We start from the raw sequence: 12,407 nt of genomic DNA on the forward strand, positions 1-12,407 counted from the left end.
TTTGTAGCGCTAATCCGCAACTCAGATTTTTGTAGCTCGTTTAAAGCGCAAATCGGTCTGCAGCTCATATCGCTGAGGTCCTACTCGTCTATAGCGCACTGAAGCGCCCATCAGTAGTGCAATTGAAGCGCTTATCAGTTTGTAGCGCAAATGAAGCGCTTAACAGTCTATAGTGCATGAAGCGCCAATTAGTTTGTAGCGTATATCACTTTGTAGCACCTTTTAAGAGCAAATTCCAAATTGGACTGTAGCTCATGTCCGTCTGCAGCTCATATCTGTCTGCAGCTCATGTCTGTCCATAACCCATATCTGGACTTCAGTCCTGGAAATCAAAGCCCTGAAGGCTTGGTTTCCCCACTCTGGTTTGGGGTACAGCCGTGAAGGCGTGACAAGGTTTGCATGGAGATATTTAGAGTGCTACTCCATCTCCTGCAGGTCCCAATAAGAACAGGGATTGAATGTGATCTAAAAAAAAAAAGTCCTCACCGCATACTCACCACGCGAGGACTCCTCTGCGAAGACAGGGAGGACCGGGTCCCACACCTGTGCCAGGCGTGGGCTCCGCTGGGTGCTCCGCAACCCGGAGTGGCTCCGGTTGCGAGCCCGCTCAGCGGACCTTTCTCGAGGTTCGGTGGACCCTCTCCGCTGTTCTCCCAGGTCGCAGTCAGGTTTCTTCGACACACACCAACCGAAGTTGAAGCGCGTGTACTTGGAGCGGGGACTGGGAGCCTTATATAGGCAGAACAGAGGAGGGGGGTGCCAAATCCCAGCGTGCTCTGCGGTTAGGGGGGGTGGAGGGGGTGTGGGGGCGGGAGGGATGGGGGTGGGGGCGATGGCCTCGCTACACTGGCCTGCCGCTAGAGGGAGTATGGGATTAACGAGGGGGTGCAGAATGCTGATGCTGAACTGGCCAAGCTGGGAGGAAAGAAGAAAGGGAGGGGAGGGGAGAATCGAGGACTGCCGGCCTAGTCAGGCCGAGAATGCAATTGCCGTGGTGGTGGGATCTGGGCGACCCTTGTGCTTGGACTGGACAGGGTTGGGGGACACGCAGGATGAGCCCCTCGACCACTGGCACCTTCTTGCTGACAGGTTAGTGGCCCGCGCGCGATGGGAGGTACTGAGGCCAACAGGCCTCCACCTCCCCATCCCCCGCCCAGGTTTTGGGTACCCAGCTGCATTTTCTGGGTGTCAGCTCCTCTCGGTGCCTCGGTTCCCACGGTACCCCTCTTCTAAGACACCCGCACCCCACTTTCCGGCCTTGTGCGTCGTTGCTCAGGTTTGACCCATCGCCTTTTCTTTTTCTCTGTGCCCCCGCAGGCCCCTCCCTGACCAGAGAGCGCAGAAATATAATCTTCAATTTCCATTCCCAACCCTGTGCCCCCCCACCTCCCACCCCCCACCTCCATCTTTGATGGTGGACCTCTCCTAATTTCTGCAGGAAAGAGCTAGGGGTTGTTGCCTGTTTTTTTCTGGGGGCCCCCCGTTTCCCTTCTACTGGGGCTCTGCCGCCCAGGGGTGAGCCTTTAGGAAATAGGTGTAAAACTGCGTAACCCTTCTACACAAACACACCTTTTTTTTTTCTTTTCTGGAATCTGATCCGGAGAGAACAGAAATATATACATTTGTTGTACATTCGAAACATTCCGCACCCCCCCCCGCCCCCGCCTCTTACTAAGCTCATGTCTCGGCGGTGGATATTTCGTTTTTCTTATGTTTTAAGGAGCAGGGAAGCGGAATCATGAAATGCTGGAATTAAGCAGGCATTCAGGTCAGGGTTAACCCGGCTGGGGGGCCAGAGACGCTGCAAACGGCACCATTTGCCCCACCAAGTGCACTATTTCGAGAAAGCAAAAATAATTAAAAACAGCTGTGGATGCCTCCAGTGTGCTTGGCGGGCTTCGGAGGCTCGCAGCCATGGCCTTTTGGTGGTGATTACGAGGTTTTCTCGGAGACCAACTCTCCCTGCAACGTTACATTTTTATAAATCTTGTAGAGAGAATGAATACATTTAATCACGGCAACCCCATGTTAATCGTTTGAAGTGCGTTGCCGTGGTTCAGCCACAAATATTTGTGCGTATCCCTTCGTATAAACATATATTTATATATGTATAAATATATATATTTTATGTTACAGAAAATTGCAGTAGGCTACAAGACAACTAAAATACTGATGCGGAAGGATGCTTTTAAAAAAAAAGCGTTAACGCGGATTTCCATTTAAGCGCCACAGAGTGTTAGGCGCTGAGAAAACAGACAATCTGTTGATAATCTGAGCGTAATAAGTTAAAATGGAAAAACAAATTGTCTACATCTGAGTAAGCTTCCTTAAACAGATGAGACATTTGGTTTTGAAGGCTAACATTCAGCATATTTTAGTACCATTGCTACAGATTCTTTTATACGGAGAGGATAAATAAGAATTTGACCCATTATAGATGACAGGGTGGCAGAAATCTTACTTAAAGCGAGCCTTTCTAGGAGCCTTTCTACAAACAAAATTGTAGCAGATTTACTGATATTTGACTTTTTTATCAGAAATAAAACGTTGACCATTACATTATGAATGAATGAAATACAGATTTCCAACGAAAGATATTTTTCGAAGAACTTGGGGAGAACACAAATATACTTTTTACTAGTGCCTTTTAATTTTTAGGATGTCCACTCTTTTCTGCAAGATAGAGTAATTTTAGGGTTTCTTGCATTTGCTAGTGTACTGCCGTGGTGGCCACAGAACTGTCGAAATCTTAGGTTTGTTTTAATCCAGAAAAGTAACATCATGTAGTTGTTAACTAATATGTATTCTTTTCTAAAAAAAATGGTATTAAAAATTAGTAGAGCTGGTAGGGGAAATTCAAGTTTAAAAATTATCCCAAGACTTTTAAAATTTGAACCAATTGATTTTTATTTGAAAATGTTAACCACTATTTTTAAAAAAGCTTTAGTATTATTTTTATTATAATAAAACTAATTTCTATTCATTGTACAAAATTCAGGTAAAAATACTGCAGAAAACCAGAAAAAAATACAGAAGAAAATCAAGATCACCTGTAACCTCTTCATTCTAAAATAGTCCCAGAAAACGTTATGGAGTTTACTTTTTCAGAATCTTTCTAAATATATATATGTACCTAACTAATACATATATTTTCAGAGAGTTGCCTATATGTAATTTATACAATTAAAAATGGGGTCAAATTAATTTTCTCCATTATTTTCTTTCCAAAGAGACTTAACTGTCAAATAATTACATTTTCAGAGACTTTTTAAAAAGGAAATAATATTAATCACTTTTTCTAGTTAAAATTTTAAGTGAACATTGGTACATGAAGATTTATAACCAGAGAACTGAGAATTTTCTCTGATCTCACTATTCTAGCATACACATAGTTATTCTTTTGGTATATTTCCTTGGGTTGTTTATTTCTCTACATATGAAATTATTTTTACTTTGCCTTAGAAATAGAATTTTCGAGGAAAAATAAATATCAGTAAATAAGTAGTTTTGACTAATCTTTCTTATCTATAACAAAATGTTCAAAATAACAAAATACACAATACTTTAATAGACAATAAGTAATATTTTTGTGTTATCTAAAGCAACAAAACATTAAAAACTAACCACAAAAATATTAATAAAGACTTTTAAATAATTTTTTGACATTTAGAATCATAAGTGAATTTTGGATTTTCTCAGGTAATTTGTACCCAATGTTGACTGTTTCTTACCCATTTTGCCCAAAATTACATCTAAGGCAAAGAAGAGTTGCTAATGTGCATTATCAGTTTTATCAAATAATAACTGGGTATTGTATTTAAACATTTTAATCCATCTTAATGAGAATTTGCTGCGAATCTATGACACTGTTGATTTACCACTTATATTTAACTTCTAGTTTAGTGGGAAATTGTATTTCAAACCAAAGTGGGATTTTCACCTGTCACATAATAACTAGACATTCTATTTGCACATTTTACCTATTTTATGACAATTTTCCATTTGTGAAGCTGTTGATTTACTTAATGTATTTGGCTTAATTTCTCTGATGGTAGGAAAGTTGTATTTCAAAACAAAGTGGAATTTTCACTTGTCAAATAATAACTGGACTTTTTAGTTGGACACTTTTCTTACATTAAATGACTATTCGCTATGGATATATGAACCTGCTGATTTACCACATACAGTTGGCTTAACTTTTAGTATGGTGGGAAAGTTTATTCCTAAGCAAAGTAAAATTTTCAGTGGTCAAATATTAACTGGACTTGGTATTTGATAATTTTATCCATTTATTATTAAGAGTTTGCCATAAACTTAAAAGCTGTTGATTTACCTCATATATGTAGCATTAATTCTAGGACAGCTGACAAATTGTATATCTAAACAAAGTTGCATTTTCACTTGTCTTTAATAAAAAATGCTGGTGTGAGACACCCTCAAAGAGGTAAACGTGACATGTAACCAATTTCTAACACTTGTTTTCCACTGATGAAACCCATGCTCTAACCAAAATGCTCAAACACTGAAGAAACCCCGATGTGTCAAAATTCTCAATCAAATAATCAATTTGTTTGGAACTCTAATAAGTGCAGTACTTATAGATCATATTTTCTCCCAAATAGTCACATGGTTCCTTTTTCTTTTTCCCTAACTGACCACACTTGCTCCGCCTGACCCCTTTTCTTTAGTGACCCTTACCTCAGTTCTAATACCATTGCAGATTCTACTGTTGATTGTACTCTTGGTGTTAAAGGGATGACTCGCAGTGAGTGGATGATATGGGTGTTCTGTATTGCTTAGAGATTTCTGGGCTGGAGCTCTGTTGCAGTCAGGAGCTTCATAGAAATATTAACATGATGATTTTGTTTGTCTCTCCATTCTTTCCAACGAGCAGAGACAGAGAGACGGACGTGACAGACAGACAACACAAATGCAAAAACACCCAGTCTCTTTCTAAACTTTTAGGATCCAGTCTGCTGTCCCTCTGATTTCCAGAAATAAGTATTAACCCCAAAACAGCAATGCAAACTTAAAAAATAAAAAAGAAGCTGGTATTTCTAAAGATCAACAAGTCTTTTCAAATGACTGTTTTTTTCTCATTGGGAATTAGATGGAGAGCCTTGTGCTTTTAAGGCTGTTTCGTGTAAGCTGCCACCAAGCCAAATGTTCTCTAAGCAAAATTCCCAGTATCTTCAGTTTTTGAATAGTGTAACTATAGCAAAGGCAGGATCAAGTAGAAAATGATCTTGCAGTCTGGCATTAGAACATTTGTACTGATGCTCCTACCTTTCTGATAGGCATGTGCGTATATATTCTTACCTAACTATAATTTTAGTATGTGCAGCTTTTTATACTTTGTTTTTAAAGGTAAATGAGCTTTGCTTTCAGCAAAGCATTAGTCAAGGTGTTAGGATACTCCTGTGTGTGACATGGAGTGTAGGCTACCGGGATTGCTTTGTGAGCGTGAGGCTGGCTGAAGCCACACCTGCCAGGTGTGTGGGTTAGTGAGTTTGGGTCTGGGAATGGTCCCTGGTGAGGGACCACAAGTCTTTGCCTTGGTTCTCTTCTTCAAAATTTTATGAATGACTGACAAACTGCTAGAGTGCTTTAAAATCTACAGATGACTTAAAAAGGGATAACTGTTGTAAATAGCAGAACTTAGAGTTAACATGGATTCAATAGTCTGCAATGCTATGCAAAAAAAAGATTTTATACTAGCAAATGCATCATAATACATTGAGGTGTGAGGAAGGGGGTGACTTTACATGGTGGTGATTTTTAAGGAAAAGGGTTAATTTGAACTAGCAGCATGATGTGGCTGCAAAAAAAAATCAAATTTGCATTCTGATACTAGTATTGTGTCCATATGTCACAGAAATTAATAGTGCCCTGCTCTAATTAATGACATCTGTAGTATTGTGTCCCTTTCTGGCTGTCACATTTGAAGAGAGATGTTGACAAATAAGACAACTTCCAGAGCAGTCTGTGGGGATGGCGAGGGTCTGGCAGCCCTCTCACAGGACCTATCCTCAAAGCGTCTGCCAGTGTTTGGCTCGAAGACTAAAAGTAGACGTAAAATCTTCTGTTTGCTCTGGAAAGCTGAGCTAGTACCAGTGGATGAAAGGTAGAGATAGATTTCACCTCAAGATCTTCCTAACAGTGCTGCTCCTCAAAGTAATCAACACTTTTATTTAGTCTGTTCTTTTAAAATATCAGAAAATTCACTTTTCTTGCAATGAGTATTAATTCAAAGGCCACAATAACGTTTTAGTGTAGGAAAGAAAAGATACTTGTGATGAAAACATTTTTTTTTGCGATAAACTGTCTAAAAAGAATAGCCCTGTGTGTTGCATATTGATTTCTTAGAACTTGAAAACTGCAACAGGTTGATTTAGCACAATCTTCCTTCCGTCTTGTTCTGCTCCAAACGTGGAATTCTGTGAAAGCTTTTCTATTCTTTTCCTGCAAAGTGTCCCGGCCTTTACTTGCTTCCTTGAGTCATTCCTTCCCTGCGGTTTCTAGCTCGCTGGGAGCAGGCTTCTCAGGCAGAGTGACCGCAGATCCTGGGGATGCCTGGGATTAAGGGGAGCAGGGCGCTGCTGGCCACTTGGCCAGGACAGCTCAGCCCCCGGCTGGTGGAGCCTCTAACCCAGGGACGCATGTGGGGCGATTCTTCCTTCTGCAGTCTTCCCCACCACCCTTTATATGTCCTTGCAGTGCTCACAGTGCTTTGCTTTATTTTCCGCAGAAACCAAAACCTTTCGATCCGAAGTGGTTTCTGACATGGTGCTCTTTTATCAGGTTAGCCTGGTTTCTGACTGCCTCAGGGAACAGTCTCAGTGTCTCCAACGTGACTTGGGGCAGATTTTTCTTCATCCGCCTATTGATTGTTTATTTTGATTATAATACCTCACTTTGAAAATATGACCCCACAGAAACAATTTCTGTGCACTGGAGCCTTGAAAACTGAGGGCGCCACCAGTGGGAGATGTGGAGAAAGAAGAGAACATTCTTCAGTTATCTCTTTTAACCCACTTTGTCCTGCTTCCCCTCCTGCCTCTTCCCTCCACCCCGCAGTACTTTCATCCTCTACCCAAATTATTAGGTCAGAAATACAGCCGCTATGCATAGTATATTTTTAATGGTGAACAAGTTTCTCCTTATTTTCTCTTTTATGAAAACAGTCAGGCACGTTTGTGGGACTGTAATAATGCACAGGGCAACTTCTGATGGCTGGCTTCCCAGCTGCTGATGCCACAGGCCGTCCTTGGCACAGCTCCTATTTCCGAGAGAGAAAGCCTCGAGCTTCTGGCTTGTCACCGCTGGCTCACCTGGTCCACAGGCCGCTCCTTGCAATTCCTTAATGTAATGCTTGCTCCTGCTCCTGGGTTTGCAAAGTATGTGGTCCCCAGTGTTTAAATTCTAAAAATTTGAGAACATATTTCAGAAATGAATAAGATGCCTCAAAGCATGAGCTGCTGGCATGATTATTAGTGTTGGATCCACTGGAAAAAAATGGTAGTAAAGCTAACACGCTCTTTTCTTCTTTGATCACTTTGGTGGAATTTTTATTTTTTTGCATCTTCATCTGAGAATTTAATGCAAAATGGATACATTAGAGGTCTCCATGTGCTTGCTACTTTAAACGCACTCATCCTCAGCATGTCTCCCTCTCTGCTAATGGCCTTGGAATAATCGGGCCTTTAGAACGGACCTGCAGCACTCTGTGCCCGGGAATCGCGCGCGGCGTCTGTTGTAACACAGGAGGCAGGCTTTTTCCTTTCTGACCAACGAAAGCCGCTCCTTTAAAAAATGTTTAGGAGTTAGGCAGCTCTGGTGTAAATTCTTTCCCATTCTTTTGCTTTTCCCTCTTTCATCTGGTCACCCCTTTGATTATTATGGAGATTTGGGGGTCACTGGGAATTTGAATGAGAGCACAGTTGATATTCCTATGGTAGGTAAGTGAAATATTTTAGTTCCCAATTTCTTCAGCAATAGGCGATAGAAGTAAAGTTGATTTTCTACCTCGGAATGCAGGAAAAAAGGAAGAACAGAGCCTAAGGTAGTTTTATTTTTTTCACCTCGGGAAATGGGTGGTCCTCACTAAGCAGTTAAATGACATTGGCTTTTCTCTCCTATGGAAGAGTTAATCAGTGTAGCACCTTTAACATCTTTCATGTTCTGTAATTAATAGAGTTGATTCTAATCAAAGACCTGTACTGCAGAAGTGGCAACAGAACAGGTTGCTGCATGTGCTCATCAAAATTTGAAATGTATGTTATTTTTTGAGTGTAGCCGATTTACTTCTGGGAGTTTAGCTTACAGATATATTTGTGAAAGGGCTAAAAGATAAAAGTGTAGGGATGTTTATTGTAATATTGATAGTAATCATGAAAAACTAGAAAAACAGTGGTCATCTTTGCTGAGTGATAATTCTTTTATTCATTTATGGTTTTGATGTCTACTGTTTTTGAGACCCCGTGGGAGTTGCTGGGGAATACGCGGTCCCAGCCACTGTGTGGAACTTGTACACTATTGCTGTTGACAAAGATTAATCTAATAATCACACATCTAGATGTGTCCTTAGAATGATGGTAAGTGCTATAAACACTACTAGAATGTCAGTTGGGGATTTAGCCAGACGGGGGCGGGGAGGAGGGGGGCAAATTAAGGAAGACTTCTCTGAGGAAGTACTCAGAGCTGAAGGATGAATACAGTTTAGTGGGGTGAAGAGGAAAGATGTATTTGATAGAAAAGAAAGACCTGTATAGAGTCCACGGGGCGGGTTGACAGGGCGAGGAGAAGGTGCCGGAAGAAGTCTAGTGTAGCTGGAGCCGAGAGAGAAGGGGGAGCCCCATTTGAAAGGAGGTTAGATAGGAGGTGGGGGAGCAAGTTTTGCAGGACCCGCTAGACCACTTCAAAGACTGTGATCCTGTGGAAAATCTTTGGAGGGGTTTACACAGGACAAGATCAGATTCGCATTTCAAACAGAGCACTTTGTTGCAGAAAGGGTTGAAAGGGTCAGGACAGATTGCAGCAGACCAGCTCCAAGGCTAGTTTCTGGTTTCATAATCCGTGTGGAACTGTTGACCTCCTGGGCTGGTGGTGATGGGGCGATAAGGATAGGAGGGGCGTTTTGAAGAGTCAAGAGTAGCAGCGGTGAGTCATGGATTGAATTTGGCCAGGCAGAAGTGCCAAGGACAATTTCTAGGTTTCTGTTCATATTCGTGAGGATGCACGGCGGTGCCGTTCACAGGATGAGGAATGCCAGAGGAGGACCAGACTCGAAGGGAAAGATCAGGAGTCCTAGTTTGGACAGGCTGAAAAGTTGAGGTGCTGCTAAAAAATAGTGTGATGGAGCCACACAATGTAAAGCTATGCAGCCTTAAAATGCAATGTCATGTAAACATGTTTAAGAGAGATGCTATGTGAAAACTGTGTGATCACATTATGCAAGAAAATTATTTGTGTATGTGTAGATGGACAAACATGTTTCCATGTGCACAGAATATGGAAAGGTACAAAGACTGTAGAGAGTGGCATTGGAGGGATGGCAATAGATACATAAAAGGGGGTTTTCCTGTTTTACACCCCCTGGTGGTTCTGTTTGAATGAATTACAATGAAAATGTGTGGCTTCCATGAAAAAAAAACAGAAAGAAGGAAAATTAATGACAGTTTCAAGTAAACAGCCAAGATGAGAGTATTTCTCTTTCAGAGTATTCATCATTAGAAAACCTTGTAAGCATTAATATATTTTATTTCAAACAGATTTGGCCCCTACAGTTTTACTTCCCTAATCTAGCAGCTCTTACACTTTGCCTTTTAATCTTCCCCTAGTTTGCATTATTATAGGTTCCACATAACTTACATATCATTTTGTAGTCTGCTTTTCACTAATTTTATTAATTTCACAACAGTCCAACATTTTGCCGATGAGGACATTAAATTGCAATGGCTCATATAATGACCACACAGGTTACGTATGCCTTTTGTTATGTGTTGCATGGGTGCTCCTCACTCATCTGATATTTCTGAGATAAAATACAGGTGGCACCTAAAAAATAATATCACAGTAACCATGCGGTGTGCTGATAGGGTCCACGCTTTTCCTGGTGATCACTTGGTAAGGTGTAAGTGTCCAATCACTATGCTGTACGCTTGAAAATAATAATATTGTATGTCAACTGTACTTTAATTAAAAAGAAGTGTACATTAAAAAGATAGACAGTACCATTTCTGGATAATGGAAACCTAGTAATACCGTAAATGCCTTGGTTGGGCTTTTTGAGTGAGACTACCAGAAGTGGATAGCCCTCCCTTTGCCATTGACTTCTATCAAACCAACACTTTTTTATGGACAGTTATTTATTTCCCCTACTGCCCAGCTTTCATCTGTGTAATGCAAAGTTGAATCCTGTGCTCACACAGTTTTTGCTTTATTGCGTTATTTCCTCATAATGAACCCCTGAGTTGATGGGAGTCAGGGGGTACAGGTACCAGTAGATCTCGCCTCTTTGTGTGTTGCCCTTCCTCAGAAGGGTTAAACTGCAGCTCTCAGCCAGTGCGCCTTGGCCAGTGCCGGATTAAGACTTGCTAAAATGTCATCTTCTTAGCCTTGTGAGAGGCTGCATAGAGAGTAGGCTGGCTGGCACCCCTGGGCTGTTGCCTTTGCTATGAGCAAAGGCGAACGCTCTGAGCATTTACTCCACCGTGCCTTAGAAATGCCATCATTTTTCATGTAACTTACGTCCATGAGAAAAAAGAGAGCGCTATATTTTATAATACCAACTGTAGTAACACAGTTTTCATTTGAACATCTATTTTTTCAAAACATAAAGAAATCTAAAATTTTCTTTGTGTTAGTGGAAGATTGAAGGTAATAATCACTCACAGTTTTTGAGAACATTATTTGTGCTGCACAGTTGTAGGCACTTTTCTGAGGGTTTTAAATGTATTATTTCATTTAATACTCACAGCGCCTCTATGAAGTGGGTGCTCTTCCGCCCCTACCAGATGAGGAAACTGAGGTCCAGAGACGCTGAGTAACTTGAACCCAGATACTCTCTCCCCAGAGGCTTCTGGAGTGTTAAACACTACTTGTTCTCCGATTTTATTTCACTCTGCAGCCTCATGTCTTACCTAGCTTGTGCTGAAGTTATAAAAGTCTAATAACTTTTCATTGCATTAAATAATTACTTATGCTCTGCCTTGCCAGGCTCTTCTGTTTTAACAAAGTGTGGAGGCTTCTTACTCTGGCATTCCTGGTTTCGAGTCTTGTTACTGCGCTTCTCATAGGAATGTCTTTTCCTGACTCCCTTCAGAGATGGGGGTGAGGAGTCCCCCTCAGCAAATCCTTTTTTCCCCCACAAGTTCCAACTAATGTTTTAACCTTCTGCTTTTAATGAGGGGTGTGTGTGTGTGTGTGTGTGTGTGTGTGTGTACATAGTGTGTGGAATTTCCATGGGCATTACCTCCTTGCAAGCTATTTCTAATCCAGCAGATCAGGAGAAATTTGTTCTTTTCGGGAAAGAAAAATAAATGGAAGATGACCTACTAGTAATAGTAATAGTAATAATAATAATACTATCTTAAATCACATTAAAAATAAATAGTTTACAAATGGCTTTTCCATTGAAGCACTTGGGGGTTGGTTGAGGAAGTGACCACATGAACTTTGGAGTCAGTCAAGAATCCGGTTCAAAATTTAACTCTGACAATAACTAACCCTATGACCCAGGATGAGCTGCATCATTTCCTAAGACTTCTTATCTTTATAGAACAGAACTGTCTCCCCTTCTTCACAAAGAATGTTTACATCACAAAGCTGATAACATAAGCATTAGTGAGTTCGCATGTGCAGAACCCTTAGTATAGGGTATAAAGGCACTTAGTATAGTGCCTTTCCCTTAGCACTCAAAACATGGTAGCTAATAATGATGTCAACTGATATTTTGTAGGAGAGAAAAATATAGGAATAATATGAGCCAATTTGAAACATACTATGGATAGTTGCATAAAGGAAGGGAAGAGAGAATGTAGAGGGCAAGAAAGCGATACAGGGATGTAGGGAATGCCGAGAGAAGGGCCGTGGTGGAGGGGGTGGAAGCCATGCACTCAGTTTAGGGAAACAAGGTCAGTGTCCCCTTCCAGGGAAATATGAATGGACATGAACCATTGGACTCACCTTAGTTCTAAGATGAGCGTATTAATCAGATTAAATTTCACTTGGCATATCCTGCTGTTTACTTGGACAGTGATGTTGGAATAAGTTATTATTTCTATTCCTTGACATTCTGATTAGGTCATCAGCAGTCAGTCACTATTCACAGCTCTTCAGTTGCTTTTATTAAGCAGCAGACTCCTCCCCTAATCAGCAAATTATTCAGATTTGGGAAAGAGTGATGT

General features: G+C 41.1%; 1 protein-coding gene across 5 annotated transcripts in view; it reads left to right on the forward strand.

Annotated features, from left to right (window-relative positions):
* The first annotated feature begins 897 nt into the window (after positions 1–897).
* The window catches only part of SGCE (sarcoglycan epsilon), a 68,451-nt gene continuing 56,941 nt past the window's right edge, over positions 898–12,407 (forward strand). For 2 of the 5 annotated variants that reach the window (XM_037046462.1, XM_037046466.1), the window contains exon 1: positions 899–1,089. In XM_037046462.1, the coding sequence (XP_036902357.1) occupies positions 981–1,089 (109 nt within the window). In that variant the 5' untranslated portion in view covers positions 899–980. Of the gene's footprint in view, positions 1,090–12,407 lie in introns of all 5 variants that reach the window. The other 3 variants (XM_037046464.1, XM_037046465.1, XM_037046463.1) reach the window with 2 other exon arrangements.

The sequence above is a fragment of the Sturnira hondurensis genome, unplaced genomic scaffold, assembly GCF_014824575.4.
Source record: "Sturnira hondurensis isolate 20B ecotype Veracruz unplaced genomic scaffold, ASM1482457v3 Scaffold0005252, whole genome shotgun sequence".
NCBI lineage: Eukaryota > Metazoa > Chordata > Mammalia > Chiroptera > Phyllostomidae > Sturnira > Sturnira hondurensis.